The 14,738-nt window shown below is 52.1% G+C and overlaps 1 protein-coding gene across 2 annotated transcripts; it reads right to left on the bottom strand.

Moving 5' to 3' along the window:
- Window positions 1-496: 496 nt before the first annotated feature.
- LOC122382970 (leucine-rich repeat protein soc-2 homolog) lies at window positions 497-9,221 on the bottom strand. Of its 2 annotated transcripts, none has more exons than XM_043368976.1 (11): window positions 9,079-9,221; window positions 7,595-7,731; window positions 6,781-7,044; window positions 6,377-6,592; window positions 6,125-6,220; window positions 5,604-5,833; window positions 4,975-5,158; window positions 4,462-4,716; window positions 3,763-3,920; window positions 3,170-3,407; window positions 497-2,623 (listed from the first exon to the last, which is right to left on the bottom strand). In XM_043368976.1, exons 2-11 carry the CDS (start codon window positions 7,655-7,657, stop codon window positions 2,588-2,590), a joined length of 1,740 nt encoding a protein of 579 aa, XP_043224911.1. In that variant the 5' UTR covers window positions 7,658-7,731; window positions 9,079-9,221; the 3' UTR covers window positions 497-2,587. The 2 variants fall into 2 exon arrangements, with proteins under 2 accessions (XP_043224911.1, XP_043224912.1); XM_043368977.1 differs by lacking the exon at window positions 9,079-9,221 and adding an exon at window positions 8,785-8,912.
- Window positions 9,222-14,738: the final 5,517 nt, after the last annotated feature.

Here is a 14,738-nt window from a genome sequence, read left to right as displayed (position 1 = left end):
GAAGTTGTGAGGCTTATGACGCTGTGAAAGGTGACACTTGAGGCAGCATAGACAGGATCACGATGCTAAAGAAAGTATGCGCATAACACCAGTATCATTTTGCGCGTCTGAAGTCACTGGCATTCGATCGGTAGTCGGGCGGAATATTACCGTGCTGGCTAGTGGCAACACCGCTACCGACTGATCAGCGGTCATTTATAGTATAAACTTTACATTGAAATCGATCATGGCAATTACAATGAGTGTGAAAATACAACGAACATTGAACGGTGCTCTCAGTTACTCAGTCATGGTAAACCATTTGCTGTGAGATCGTAGCAAGATCTAGCCGCTCAACACAGTAACTGTGTAACCGCGGTTCAATGAATGTCTTCATCTGCTTCCTAGCCTGAAAATTAAGTACCCTTGTAGTGGCCCCTCCCCATCCCCACATTCACAATATCCCCTGCTTTTCTGCCTCTAGTATAGTCTGACCCTGATCCGAGCAAACCAGTAGTGTAACAACATCGTATATTAGTATCGGCCGCGGCTGGCCGGTGCCCGGCGGCCCAGCGTCCGCCGCGCGGGTCGCTGGCACCCAGGCGGCCGGCCGGCACACGCACACACGCACACACACTCAGGGATGCTCCCGGCTCGCGGCCGGTCAGTTGGCCCACTCTAGGATCACAGTTCTGCGCGCCGCGCCGCGGTGGATCCCGCCCGCTCGCCGCTGCCCCGCCCCAGTGCCCACGCACGGCCGAGGCCCGCTCCGTGTCCCGGGGCGCAGCGGACACCCCTGCCCAGCACCGCGCTCCCTGCCCGACCGCAACCAACACAGGACACCGGAGCGCTACAGACGCTACTGGGGGACTGCCCTCAGAGTCTTCCTACGCCGCCCGGCGTGAGTAGTTCAGTCCGGGTTATGAAGCGAAATGGTTCTAAAATGTCTGCTGGTGTCCGCGAAAAACGGGCGCGGCGTGCGAGAGAGCTACCAGTATCGCCCCACGCCGATAATGCCCCGGCCGGCGCGCGGTCCCCTCACAGAGATCCCAGAGGCGGCGGCGGCAGCGGCGGCGGGGTCGGGCACGAGCGGCGCAGTCCAACGTACCGGCGCCGGGCCGACCGCGCCGTCTATGCTACCACGCGCACAAGTACACAGACATACACACTTGGCATATGCATGCTACATCTACGTAGTCATAAAATTTGTGCGCTTGGTAAGTGGTGAACATGCCACCGATCGGCACGGAGCCGCGTCACCCGCTCCCACATCCACACAGGGGGGCTGACGGCAGCCGCGCCGCCGACTGAAAACGCGGACACGCACCGACTGAGAACACGGACGCGGGCCGTCCGGCGCGAGGAGGAGCGGCGCACACAGCGGCGGGCACCCCGGAGCCGGCCCGGCCGTCTCTGACGGGTCCGCGCCAACTACCCGGCCGCCCCGGCCAACCAAAGCCCGCGCCAACCACCCAGCGGCCATTGAATTACCGCGCCGGCCAGCGCAGGTCCATCATCATCGACAGCAAAACAGCATCGGCGTCCAGGTAAAATATCCAAAAACGGGGACCGCCCTGCTGCGGTAAGCTGGTTAAACCCCCACAGCGCTACGCTCGCGCGAGGGTCCACAGGGGATAAATGGGGTACGGCTGCGAGCCCAAGTTGGTACGATGACCACATTAAAGCCATGTATCGCGTACGCGTCATCCATGACACAACCGTCAACAAAGAAAGGGGTAACGGCGGGGCAACAAGGCAGTTGCACGAGTGCGTCTAAAATCAAATGACCGCCATTAATAGCTAATGCAATTGATAAGTTAAGCCAAAGGGAATGCTCATGTGACTTGTGAAATAGCCGGTCCACCGTCTCGGCAAAAGCCAGAGATACAGCACCGTCAAATGTCACCGACAAAACGCAAAGCTGAGCCCGATAAACCCGGTCGTAGCAAATAAAAAGGATGTTTTTTGTCATCCACTAAAACGTTACGATGCATAGGGCGGTTCCCAGGAACCATAAAGTTCTCTCATTATAAAGAGAAAACGTTCAAAGTAAGTGACCTACAATAAGCATCACCGTCGCTCCGGCTGACCTGTCCGCCAAATCCTAGCCACTCCCGACCACAGTAAAACGTCCCACCAGCCGGCCGGCAACTGCGCACACCAGCACCGATCGAGTCGCCCGACTGCAAACCGCCGCGCGGAGGGCAAGACCCTCCTCCGCGACCAACAGCGGCGCCCTGCCGGCCGCTGGCAATCGCCGCAGCTCGCACGGGCCGGGTCGCTCTGCCGGCCGCTGGTGACCGCAGCAGAGACCGACGGCGAGCCGCCGACAGACCGACGACCGACGGCACACAACACCCAACACAAATCGAGTCACCAAAAAGTGGTTACAAAAAGACGGAGCGCGCTGACGGCGCCGTGCGCGGCGGCGCGGCGGCAGCCGGGCGCCGCCGCTCGCCGTCTCTAAAACACCCTACGGATGGGGGCGGCCGGGGGCCGGTCAGCGCTCCTAGCCGGCCGGCCGGCGCCCTGACAGCTCACCGGGTCCGGCTCCGATGGCGGCGGCGCGGCCCGCAGCTCGGCCGCACGTGGCACGTGCACCGCGCCGTCACATGGTTCGGTATGGACGCTGCATCTTGAGGAACTGCAACGGGAACGACTCAGTCAGTCGCGACAGTCACAGAACGAAACGGGGAGCAGGGCAGAGAGCTAGGCTGACACCACTGTTACGCTATGACGTAGCATTAATACAGAGGGCTGCAATGCAACGTGGTTACGCTAGAAATGCCTCGCATACGTGTAACGTGATTAGCAACGCTATAAAGACCACCGCGCAGTCCATACCCCTTGAAAATGAACAAAACCAATCAAAGAAGCGAGAATAGTACTCTTCGAAACGAAAAAAAGAATATGCAAGGCTGAAGACCAATAAAAATATTAATCTTCAAAACGAAAATTTGACCGAGGATACTTTTATATTGAAGCATTTGAATGAATGCTCACCTTTGAAATGACAATATTTGCGAACGCATGATTGAACATCCGAACGTTACGGGAACCGCACAAAACAAAAGTTCATGATAAAATTCCACAGACACCCGAACTTTAAGCGAAATAGCGTTTATAATTTCGGCCTGCATCACCTACAGACTGCCGAATGGAGCCGCCGCAGCTGGCGGCGAGGACTGACCTGTATGACGAGGCTGGGCCCGGCGGCCACAATCTCGGCCGGTATCTGGGTGAGCGGGCATCCCTCCAGGTTCAGCACCTGCAGACTGGAGCACAGCACCAGCTCGTACGGCAGCCCGTGCAGGCCCGGGTTGTCGTTGATGTGGAGCGCCTTCAGCGACTCCAGGTTGCCCACCTCCTCCACCAGGTGCGACAGGTTGTTCTCGCCGGCGCTCAGGTACTCCAGGTTGGTCAGCAGACTGGCAGACAGACAGATATAACTTGTTCTTATATCTATCTTATATCAGAGAGACACGAGGAGATGCTGTAAATGCCACTCAGTTTTCACCGCAGAACACAATCGGAAACACTGACGGAGCGCAAGGTGCACCGTGCTGTCGCAAACTCCTAATCATTACAATACATCTGACGCCTTGTTACACATTCAGTGTAACGTGCTCACCCCTAGGCAGTGCAGTTGGACAGTTGCTTGCAGTACCAGTAACCCCTTCCCCCCCCCCCCCGCCACACACACACACTCACCCTATGGCCCTTGATAGCGCCGTGAGACAGTTGCTCTGCAGCACCAATATCCCCCTCCCCGCCCTCACTCACCCTATAGCTCTGGGCAGCGCCGTGAGACAGTTGCTCTGTAGTACCAGCCGCTGCAGCTCGCGCAGGTAGCCGATCTCACTGGGCAGAGTCTCCAGACGGTTCTCCTCCAAATCGAGCAGGCGCAGCTTACGGAGACTGCCCAGCGTCGGCGGCAGGCGCTGTGGGTCAGAGACACGGCAACTCAGCACCATAGCACTAAGGAGAACAGTGGGTCCAGCAGGCGCAGCTTACGGAGACTGCCCAGCGTCGGCGGCAGGCGCTGTGGGTCAGAGGGACGGCAACTTAGCACCATAGCACTAACGAGGACAGTGGGTCCAGCAGGCGCAGCTTACGGAGACTGCCCAGCGTCGGCGGCAGGCGCTGCGTACACAGCATACACCAGCCCGTCAGTGGAGACCAGCAAAGAAGGCACAGGTACACAACGACGGGACGAAATCAGACAGGGCTACACGGAAACGTCTCCTCATATTTATAGGCATTACCAGCCAAAGTGTAGTGATTCTCTTTTATATCATTACTTGTTGAAATACTTGTCAACAGCTTTGGCAGATCCGATTAGCTATCGCTTAGACTGTGTGATATAACAATGCCGACATGGTTCGCCATCTACAATGACCGGGCAGTATGAACTCTGAGCCTCAGCCTGTCTCTGTGTTCTGGGGTCCCGCGGGCACCTTGCCCGCCCCGCTTTCCACTGACCTTGAGCAGGTTGTTGGAGAGCACGAGCACCTCGAGACTCTGCAGGTGCTGGATGTCGTCTGGCACCTTGGTCAGCTGGTTGGTGCCCAGGTTTAGCTCCACCATGTGCTCCCAGGTGCCGATGTCCATCGGCAGCGCCGTCAGCAGGTTGTCCTTCATGTTCAGCTTGGTCAGGTGCCGCGCCCGCGAGAAGATGCCGTACGGGATCTTATTGATCTGGTTGTGCTCCATGTTGATCGAGTCCACGTTTGTGAACTGAGATAAGAAAAAGCACCAAGGGTGGTGAAAAGGCAAATCGAAGGACGAGAGCATCACACACACACCACGGAAAACGCTGGAACCACATCACTGTACGACGAGAACACTGTGCACACACGTGTACCCGCGAAGGTGCCTGGGTCAGCGGCCAGTCAATCCCCTACCCATAAATAAACGTACCCCGTCTCGGCTACCAGACTTAGAGGCGTCCCTGCGTTCGCTGGCTGACTATTCCCCCTCAGAGTATGGGCGCACCTGGGCCGGTCCGCCGACCGGGAAGCTGGTGAAGCAGTTCCTGGCGAGCGTGACGCTGGTCAGGCTGTTGAGCGCCGACAGCAGGCCCTCCGGCAGGCGCGCCACGCTGTTGCCCTCCATGTTGTACTGCTCCATGTGCACACACTTGGCCAGCGACTTGGGAATCTCCGACAGACGGTTGTACCTGGCCGGCCGCAACACAGCAACGTCAGTCATCTCATATTAGTTAGATCTTATTACAGATTTACGCTTCAGATTTTGAAAGGCGTAAACAGCGCCAACATTGAAACAGAAAGTTAACATGACAGTACAGTAGCGAACTTATTTTGTTGCTAAAGGAAGAACTAATCCTCCTCAGGATATGCCCAACGCTAGCACCCGCCACCCACCACTTCCTTTTCCAAACCTACGTCCTAAAGGCTCACGAAAGCATCGTTCTTTCCTCACCGACCTCGGTACCGGCCTGTCCCTCACCATTGACGTTTGAGGTGGGGGACAGATCACCGTAACTCTCCCGTCCCCGTCCCCACGTCTGCTCTGTATCAGGACCTTCCATCATCGTCCATCAGCCGTCTCCCCCATACAATTACAACCGACCTCTGTCCCATCCCGCCCCTCTGTCCACGGACCTGAGCTCGAGCCGGGTGAGTGCGCGGAGGTTTCCGATCGACTCCGGAATGTCGATCAGCTCGTTGTGCTGCAGGTCCAGGGTAGACAGGCGCACGCAGTTGCCGATAGCCTCGGGCAGGTGCTCCAGGTGGTTGTGCGAGATGTCGAACGTCACCAGCTTCACCAGCCGTCCCACGCCGGCCGTTAGCTCACGGATCTTGTTCTCGCGCAGACTGAGCATGGTCAGGTTCTACGGGGAAGGGGAACACCAGGACGACCGGTCAGTCGCAGCAGTATAACAGTCACGGACTCAACGGTCAGCTTAATCACCAACAGCGGCCATTCAGCGGAGATTGTATGGCACTCATACAATATTGTATCAGTTACAGAAAACTAGAGAAACCATTGGATCCCAAAATACGTCATCTTAACGGCCATTGCTTTTCAATGGTGATATCATCATACAAAACACAGACCAGCAGTCGAACATATTCGCTTTGGACTACATATAGGTAAGTACGCATGCATATGAATGTCTTACCACAAGGTTTTGTATGTCGTCTCCGACAATTTTCACCCTGTTGAACCTCAGGAACAGCGTCGTCAGACTCGTCAGCTGATAGACAACGTCCGGAATCTGCCGATGGCACATTGCAAATGTCAGCGATTACAGCGAAAACCACAAAAAAATCATTTTCATTTGAAAATGCCGTTTTCAATATAATTGGTTTACACATTTTCTACATCAAGCCCCACCAGCTCGGACCATTCGCGCCGGTCGCCAGGGCCGTACCTCGTGCAGTTTGTTGTGCCTCAGATCGAGGACGCGCAGCGCGCGCAGGCCGGCCAGCGAGTCGGGCAGGCTGGTCAGCGAGTTCTCGTTCAGCGCCAGCGTCTGCAGGCTGGTCAGACAGCCCAGTTCGGCCGGCAGCGTGGTCAGCTTGTTGCCGTACAGGTAGAGCTCGGTCAGGTGCGTCAGATCGCGCACCGTCGCCGGCAGCTGGGTGATCTGGAGGCACAGGCGGGGTAACCGATGTGACGCAGGGAGCCCGGAGCTGGGAAGGTCAGAACAGTTTAAATTCGTGTCATGGGCAGGAAATAAAAAAACTGCACGCGTACTACAACCATTCACCAAATATCACGTTCGAGAGCACTCGACCCGGATAAAATTACACAAATGCGGCGCGTCGGACTCACGTTGGACTTGCTGAGGTCGAGTCGCTTGGTGCCCTCGTCGCGGCAGCGGGTGAACTCCTTGCTGAGATCGATGTCCGACTGGACGGGACGCGCCTTCTTGGTGGACGTCGGCTTGGCCTTGTTCGACTCGGCCATTTTGACGGTGACCACCTTGGGGCGGCTGGCGTCGGCGGCCGCTAGCGAGCTGGACGAGAGCTTCTTCTCTCGGAGCGCCGACGGCGCCGGCCCATCAGAGGTGGCCATCTTCTCGGCCGCCGAGCCGCCCTGAGACGGCACACGGGAGCTCGTGATAACACGGGGAACGGTCACAGCACCGACACCCACAGAGCCGCCCTGAGACGGCACACGGGAGCTCAAGATAACACGGGGAACGGTCACAGCACAAACACCCACACAGCTGCCCTGAGACGGCACACGGGAGCTCGTGATAACACGGGGAACGGTCACAGCACCGATACCCACAGAGCCGCCCTGAGACGGCACACGGGAGCTCGTGGTAACACGGGAACGGTCACAGCACCGACACCCACAGAGCCGCCCTGAGATGGCACACGGAAGCTCGTTGGTGGTAACACGGGGAACGGTCACAGCAGTAGCATCAACACCCACAGGGGAGATCGAGAAGCAGAGGAGACCTGCCGCCTCCGCCCTCCACACTCAGCACCCTGTGTCACAGCATCACTGTTATGAGTGCCCAAATGCTACCTAATTGCAAGTCAGGGATGCCAATTTGGCTATCTCAACTCAAAACTAACTAATGGTAAGGTGGGATGGTTACTTTAGGTCAGTGCATGACCTAAATGTGACCACTCACCTCTCCACTCCAGTCGACAGCAGTGGCACCCTCCTGGCTGCGTGACTTGCTGATCTTTCTCATTGCGCAGCAGATGTACACATATTGTTCTTCCCAATTCAGCCAGAGAACAGATAGCACTCAGCAGTGGAACAATCCTGAGAAAACATAGCAAATCAATAGTCTAATATTGAAAAAGAGGCTTCTGAGTTCTGGGGCTCAGCCACAGGGCACAGGCACTGGGAAAGGCAATGGTTCCCATGGATTTTATTGAATCTGAATTTTATGGGCTTTGAAAGTGTAAGAGCATTCCTATATCTGTCAGAAAACCATTCAGTAGTAGGTAGCTGTCAGTAGCTCCATGATAACGTAACAGTTATAACTGCAAAGGCTGCTGAGTGCTGATCATCACAAATGAGTTTAACATTGGAGCCTATGGGCATTGGGTGCAGACTGCAGTTGAATGCTGGCTTGCTGAATGTGGAAATGCAACCTTGCATGTGAAACAAAGTGGAGCTCTTCAGCAGCAAAACTGTTGCCAAGATACTGATACAAGGTGACCACCTTTCCAAATCATCCACATATAACTTTCTGAAACTTTGATACTTCCAGCAATCCAGCAATAACGCATAAAATCTGTACTGATACAGCACATGCCCACCTCACCCAAAAGGTAATATCCATGCTGATGGTTACCAATTACTTGTTTTCAAATTCTTATTATAATTTTAATCAGTGGATGGTTATTAGTTGACAATCTCAACATTCCAGGATAAACATGATGCTCATTTTTTATGAGTACCTATTGTACCTAGTGCAGATGCACCATTTATTTCAACCTCTGCCTGAGGTCCCACAATTTAACACTGACACCCTGTGAACGCTGCAGAGCGACCACTTAAGAAATTAGTGTGTCCCTACTCACAATGGGTTCCATTCCTTTCCATATGAACTAGGGTTGTAGAAAGTAGAAACCTAACAGCGGAGTTTTAACAGGTGAGGACAGCTTAAGGGATTTATTCATATAGGTACCAATGGGGGCAATGCTCATTGCTCACAAAACCAAATAGATTACCTGGATACCACTTTGACTTTCCAAAGATGAAAAACATAATGGATCATTCATATCAAAGGGATTAAATTGTAAATTTCCATTAATGCTCAATTTTTCTTATCAGCTTCAGCTTAGGGAATGCACGGCTGCCACCCACTCTGCATGCTGCACTTTTCACCCTCTAGGCTGAGGCAGTAGGCCATAGGCGGCGGAACGGGGAGGGCACCACAGCAGAGCACCATGCCCTTTGATTTTGGCATCTTAACATTAGCAGTATGGGCGTTGCATGGAAAGAATGGGACCAAAAGTTGGCGCCCCCCCCCCCCCCTCTAATTGAAGGTGTTCCGCCGCTACTGCTCTAGGCCAAGGCCAAAACCACAATTTCACTTTGTCCTTAGGAATGAAGACATACAGGAAACTCAGCTATGTATAAAAGAGGAACACCACTAACCTGTGAAATCCACTCTATGATAGCCTTGCATCAGGTTTCACGTCAATAACTTGTAAGATTATGTACTTTCCAAACCGAAACGACTTTCCTCGGTTTTCGTTTCCAATCTGCGCTCATCTGCGCTTTTCGCAAACTGCAAAGACTTTTTTTTTTTTTTTTTTTTTTTTTAGTGGCCCTAACTTACGTTACCGGCCTCGCGAGGAGGGCGGCGACCTAACTACGCCGCGCAAAACAAACCGGCCGTCCTAACTAAGACCGGTGGCCACTTTTACAGCAAGACAACATGGGAAAACCCATATCCATATACTATGCCATGAATATGGGAAAAAACCCATGAATTTACGTTAAGACACATAAATGACAGTGAAACTTACCGGTAAATTGATGTTTGTGAAGGGAGGGAAGGAGGAAGTTTGTGAATGGTAAGGTTACGAGAGTTTGATGACAGGAATGGTTTGAAGAGTGGGGGATATGTCGCTGGGAGGGATGGGGTTTGTGAATGTTTAAGCGTCACGATGAAAGGAATGGTTTGGAGGATGGGGAATCTGTCGCTGCTGCAGTTGGCGGCCGACGGTTGTCTGTGGTCGTTCAACCCGGCCGCCGCCGCTGTTCAGCGGCCGGGGTCCGCTGGTGTAGCTCGCTGGGCCGCTGAGCCTCTAAGCCTGCTCCAGCGGCAGGAGAAAACCCGTCTGCCACCGAAGCTCTGTGTTTCGGCACCAGCGAAAAACCCGACCCATCCCGTATCACAAGTCAGCCTGGTGGTAGCGAAACGGGCGCCTGCTAACAGTCAAGGCCGTTAAAGTAGCTCTGAGTAGGGTGATGTTAGGACGAAATCAAGTACCAGGTTTGTCAATGTTGTGTCGTCCCCGAGAAGCGTCGGGAGGTCGTTTTTAAGGTGTTGTACCGCAAGATAGTTAGTGATGTGTCTTCGTTCGTGATGCAATGCCGTGCATGCGATCAAAATGTGCTCTACGGAGATGCGTGTGTCGCAGGTGTGGCAAATCGGAGGGCCCGTCCTATCAAAAAGGTGGCCATGGGTGAGGCGAGTATGACCACACCTCAATCTGGCCAGGGTCACCTCGCGTATCCTGTCTGGTTGGTTACATGTGACCCATGTTCTAAGTTCTCGTTTGATCGCATACATATGTGCAGCATGATGTTGGTCCCATTTGCGTTGAAGGTACTCGGCGAATTTGATTTTTATCATATGAATAGCGTCCCCTTGGGCCATAGGTTCCACAACTGGATCAGGTCGCATTGCAGCCTCCTTTGCGAGGACATCCGCACGTTCATTTCCTGCAATACCGTAATGACCTGGAACCCAAAGAAGGGTCACATGCTGGCCCTCATTGAGATCTGATGTGATCCTGAGAATATTGTAGATACCGTGGTGGGTAACATTATCGGTCCTTTCCAGTGCTTGAAGAGCGGATTTCGAATCAGTACAGATGGTTGCCCGATCAATCTTTTCTGCCTTGATGTGCTCCATAACTTTTTCGATTGCGTGAACTTCGGCACTAAAGACTGTCGCAAATTCTTGAAGCCGGGTCCCAAACCTAAGCCCAGGGCCGACGGCTGCTGAACCTATCTGATTTTCGTGACATGAGCCATCTGTGAAGAAAAAAGCAGAGTCGCAGTTGAGCTCTACATACTCCTGGAAGAGCATTTGAGCTTCCACCGGAGGTATACTGGTCTTCTTATAATCAAAAAGAAATTCAATGGATAGGTCTTTGAGGAGCCAAAATGGAATCATAGGAGGATTTAGAGTAACTTCAGTGCGCCTAATGTTTAGCAGTTGATGAGCTTGCTCAAGGCACCCGGGTAGAAAGCACGATCTACGCAGTGGGCGTCGGGTTCTTGGTTTCCTCGCCTCCATTGCTGGTACCGCAATGTGATTTCGAACACTTTTTGCTCTGTAGTAATAGCGGAGGAAAAGAAAGACGCGTCGGTCATCAAGTGCTGGAATGCCGGTATCTGCACGAAGCGCAAGAACTGGCGATGTGCGAAAAGCCCCAGTTAGAAGTCTCAAGCACGTTGATTGAACGGCTTCTAGACGTTTGCATAAACTGGGCGACAGTGTGCTAAACAGATAACAATTGTACTCAATCGTAGATCTGATTAGCCCAATATACAACATTTGCAATGTTTTCCTGTCCGCACCCCAAGAAAACCCACATATGCATCTTAGGACATTGATTCGTTTAATACAACGTGCTCTTAGGTGCTCAACGTGTTGACGGAAGGTTAGATTAGTATCCAAAATGATCCCTAGAAATTTGTGTGACGTGGAAAAAGGTATTTTAATCCCATCGATGTGTAAAGACGAACGCTTTTCAGCCATTTGTCGCAAAAGCGCCAGAGTACTAATGTTCAGGGTGCGTTCGTTGGACATGCCTAAGAGCTGGACTTTTTGCACGCGTTCCCCGCCAGGGGGCGCCACTGAGGAAGCACCCTCTGACGTCACGATAAAACTGCGCGCACTGTGCGCACGGTTCTGTAAGCAAGTAATATAGTGGTGGTTTCATGGTGGAAATTAGAATAAGTATTTTGACGTTGTAAAATTTCAAGCCGTTTTTGTGAAATTTATTACTAAATGCATTTCAAAAGTATTTATTTAAAGTGTGAAAGGAGAATAATTAGAAGAACATGCATATTTTTGCTCCAATAGCTTATTATGTGAGACATGATCGGTACTAACGGGTACTTCTAAGAAGTAGTGAAGAAGTACCAAAGCGCCTGCTCGGCTACGATCGTCAGCTGTCCTTTGGAGCTGGACTTCAACGCTGTAAAAAAAATATGTGCTGAATTTATTTTTAGTTTCACCAAAATATAAGCAATTTATCATTTCCTTTTCACTTTTGTAATTATTGTTGAGTGAAGAGACATGTTGCTAGTTCTGACAATATAAATTATTAACTAAAAAAACGAAATGCGACGGTAAGTATCTGCTACTAAATTATCACTTTAACCAAATACATGGAGAATCTTGCTACCATTGCTTATAAAACGTGCTTATCAATACACAAATGTTTTATTTCAGACAAGAAGGATTTATTTGCCTGAAGTCTTACGTCATGTGCTACTGCTTTGATTCCAAAGACGCTCTCCGGGTCGGGGTAATTTAGTTCTTCATCGATCGATAAGAGATTTTGATTCCATTGATATCCAAATTGATAAGCTCGGCACCATGGAGTAAGGGCGTCCCCACAGGGGTGACGCAGGAAATATGAATGGCGTTTACACCGACAGTAGTTTCCCACAGCCGGCAATGGGAATCTCCTGTCGGTGTAAACGCCACTATAGTCCCATCCAACTCAAACACTGGGGAATATCCCCGCACTTTTGAGGACGGAAATCTATGGACCTGCTCGAAAAATAGTGGATAAAATACGGCGAGCTTTCAGTTTTATGGTTGGGTCTCCCTTCCGAGGCACATATTTACGAGGGATATTGGGTCATATTCCCCCGGCGTCCTGATGATCGGCGCCCAGCTCACCGTCGAAGGCGCCCTGATACGCGGCACTGCTATCTGTGAAGGTGCCCAGGTTGCTGCCGCTCGAATTTTGGTCGCCTACTTAACAAAACCTCCGTTGGTGCCATCTCAGTTTCCTCGAGGTCAGGCAACCTTCACACGCCGTTGGCTACCTTGGCTGGCCGGCGACTCGTTCCCCTCGTGGCGACGCTCTTGACATCCAGTCAAAAGTTGGAGTGGCTGGCGCCCCCAGTGGGGGCCGGGGAAGGGGCAGTGGGCCTCCACGTTGCTCTCTTCCCGAGCCTATGGTGACTTGGCTCAACTCTCCTCAATAGAATCTGGATTCTGCACGCTGTATGAACATGGGCGTATTGTATTGTATTGTATTGAGCAATCATGAGCGATCCACATTCTGAAAGTGCGTGGCGATTACTGCTCAGACACCACTACGGACAATACGGACAGTGGGTGTGACAATCAGTAGTGCCATTCATATAGAGGGTGTCATATATGAGCGGAGAGGCAACAGTACAGCTGAGCGGAGAGACAACATTAAAACAACAGTACAGCTGGCGTTGCATGGAGCTGCAGGCAACCGGACAGCGGAAGCTTGCGAAAAATAAACAATTTGTCACTTCAACGTATAAACAATAGTATAAAAAGCAGCATAAACACATATTCTCATGGTCGAACCCATGCACTAGCGGCTCACGGCGGGCACAGGCACGCAGTGCGGTAGCGGTACCGGATCACACGTCATGGGCGTTGTCTCAGCATAGTTTGTTATGAGCGGAGAGGCAACAGCACAGCTAAGCGGAGAGACAACATTAAAACAACAGTACAGCTGGCGTTGCATGGAGCTGCAGGCAACCGGACAGCGGAGGCTTGCGAAAAATAAACAATTCGTCACTTCAACGTATAAACAATAGTATAAAAAGCAGCATAAACACATATTCTCATGGTCGAACCCATGCACTAGCGGCTCACGGCGGGCACAGGCACGCAGTGCGGTAGCGGTACCGGATCACACGTCATGGGCGTTGTCTCAGCATAGGTTATTCGCAATCTAGTTGAAGCCTAAGAAGACGGCCAGTGGGGTCTCACTGCTGCTGAGGCGACCTCGGAGACGATGCGTCGCCCTTCCTGTCGGCGACCTGCGGTGAGCAGGACTCCAGATAGCTGTCTGGCACGTTGCCGACACTGCCAGACGCTGTCAGCAGGCCTCACTGCTGCAAGTGATGTGCAGATGGACGCCAGGTGACTTCGTCTGCAGGCGATTCCGGAGACCGCGGCCTCACCAGGCAGCGCCACCTGCATCGCCATGTCGGTGTTTCTAGAAATGGAAAAATAACAGTATCGGCGAAGGACAAGCAATACAATGTATTCTGTTTTCCTCTCTTGCAGGTATACGTAATCTACAATTATCATTGTTCCTATTTCATTCAACGGAACCTGAAAATTCCATATTGGCACATTGTTTGATTAAATTTGTGTAGTTGGGAACAGGGGCGACGCCACGGTGCGACGACTGGAGGGGACATTGACCATTTTGGAGGGGACGAGGACCATTTCAAGTCGATTCTTTCCATGCAACGCCATAGGCGTAATGTTAACATTTTAAAAAGTGGAGGGGACGAGATCCCCTCCGTCCCCCCCCCCCTGTGGTGACGCCCTTGGTTGGGAAGCAGATTCTGATTGTTTGAAATACATGTTTGGCTGAACAGTGCGGAAAATATTTCATTGATCACTATAGCTGCAACAAAAATACTGAGACAGAAAACATTTGCGCTTACCTGGCTCCTTAGTCAGTCCCGCACAACGGAAGTGGTACCATTTATCGCAGCCATCGCATCCGACCATCGGTGCTGCACTGATGCTGCTGCACTCCCCACATTCCCAGTACCTTAGGAGCGTCTTGGCTGTGAAAAGATTACATGAGTCATGGCGCATACATGAATAGTAAGATGTTTTATATGTTTAACATCACATAGCAAAGACACAACAGCTGGGAGTCGAGTGTAAGGACTTTTGACAATGGTGTTTGAACTCAGTGGGGTGAGGTTTGGTTGGTCAAGAGTGGTCATTTTTAGCAATACTGTTTTTGACTACAGCTTTGCTAAGTATGACTACGGTGATGATGCCATAGTAATCAAATTTGACCACCATTATACCAATTTTGCACCCTGGT

Source organism: Amphibalanus amphitrite, unplaced genomic scaffold, assembly GCF_019059575.1.
Source record: "Amphibalanus amphitrite isolate SeventyFive unplaced genomic scaffold, NRLGWU_Aamphi_draft 000151F_arrow, whole genome shotgun sequence".
NCBI classification, from domain to species: Eukaryota; Metazoa; Arthropoda; class Thecostraca; order Balanomorpha; family Balanidae; genus Amphibalanus; species Amphibalanus amphitrite.
The sequence above is the reverse complement of the archived record's forward strand: the minus strand, read 5'-3'. Positions and strand labels throughout refer to the sequence as shown.

Coding starts and splice junctions, on each gene's coding strand:
- LOC122382970 (XM_043368976.1), bottom strand. CDS start 7,657: ATGAGAAAGATCAGCAAGTCACGCAGCCAGGAGGGTGCCACTGCTGTC. Junction 7,045..7,594: donor CTGTCGACTGGAGTGGAGAG/GTGAGTGGTCAC, acceptor GTGCCGTCTCAG/GGCGGCTCGGCGGCCGAGAA. Junction 3,921..4,461: donor TCTCCAACAACCTGCTCAAG/GTCAGTGGAAAG, acceptor TCTGACCCACAG/CGCCTGCCGCCGACGCTGGG.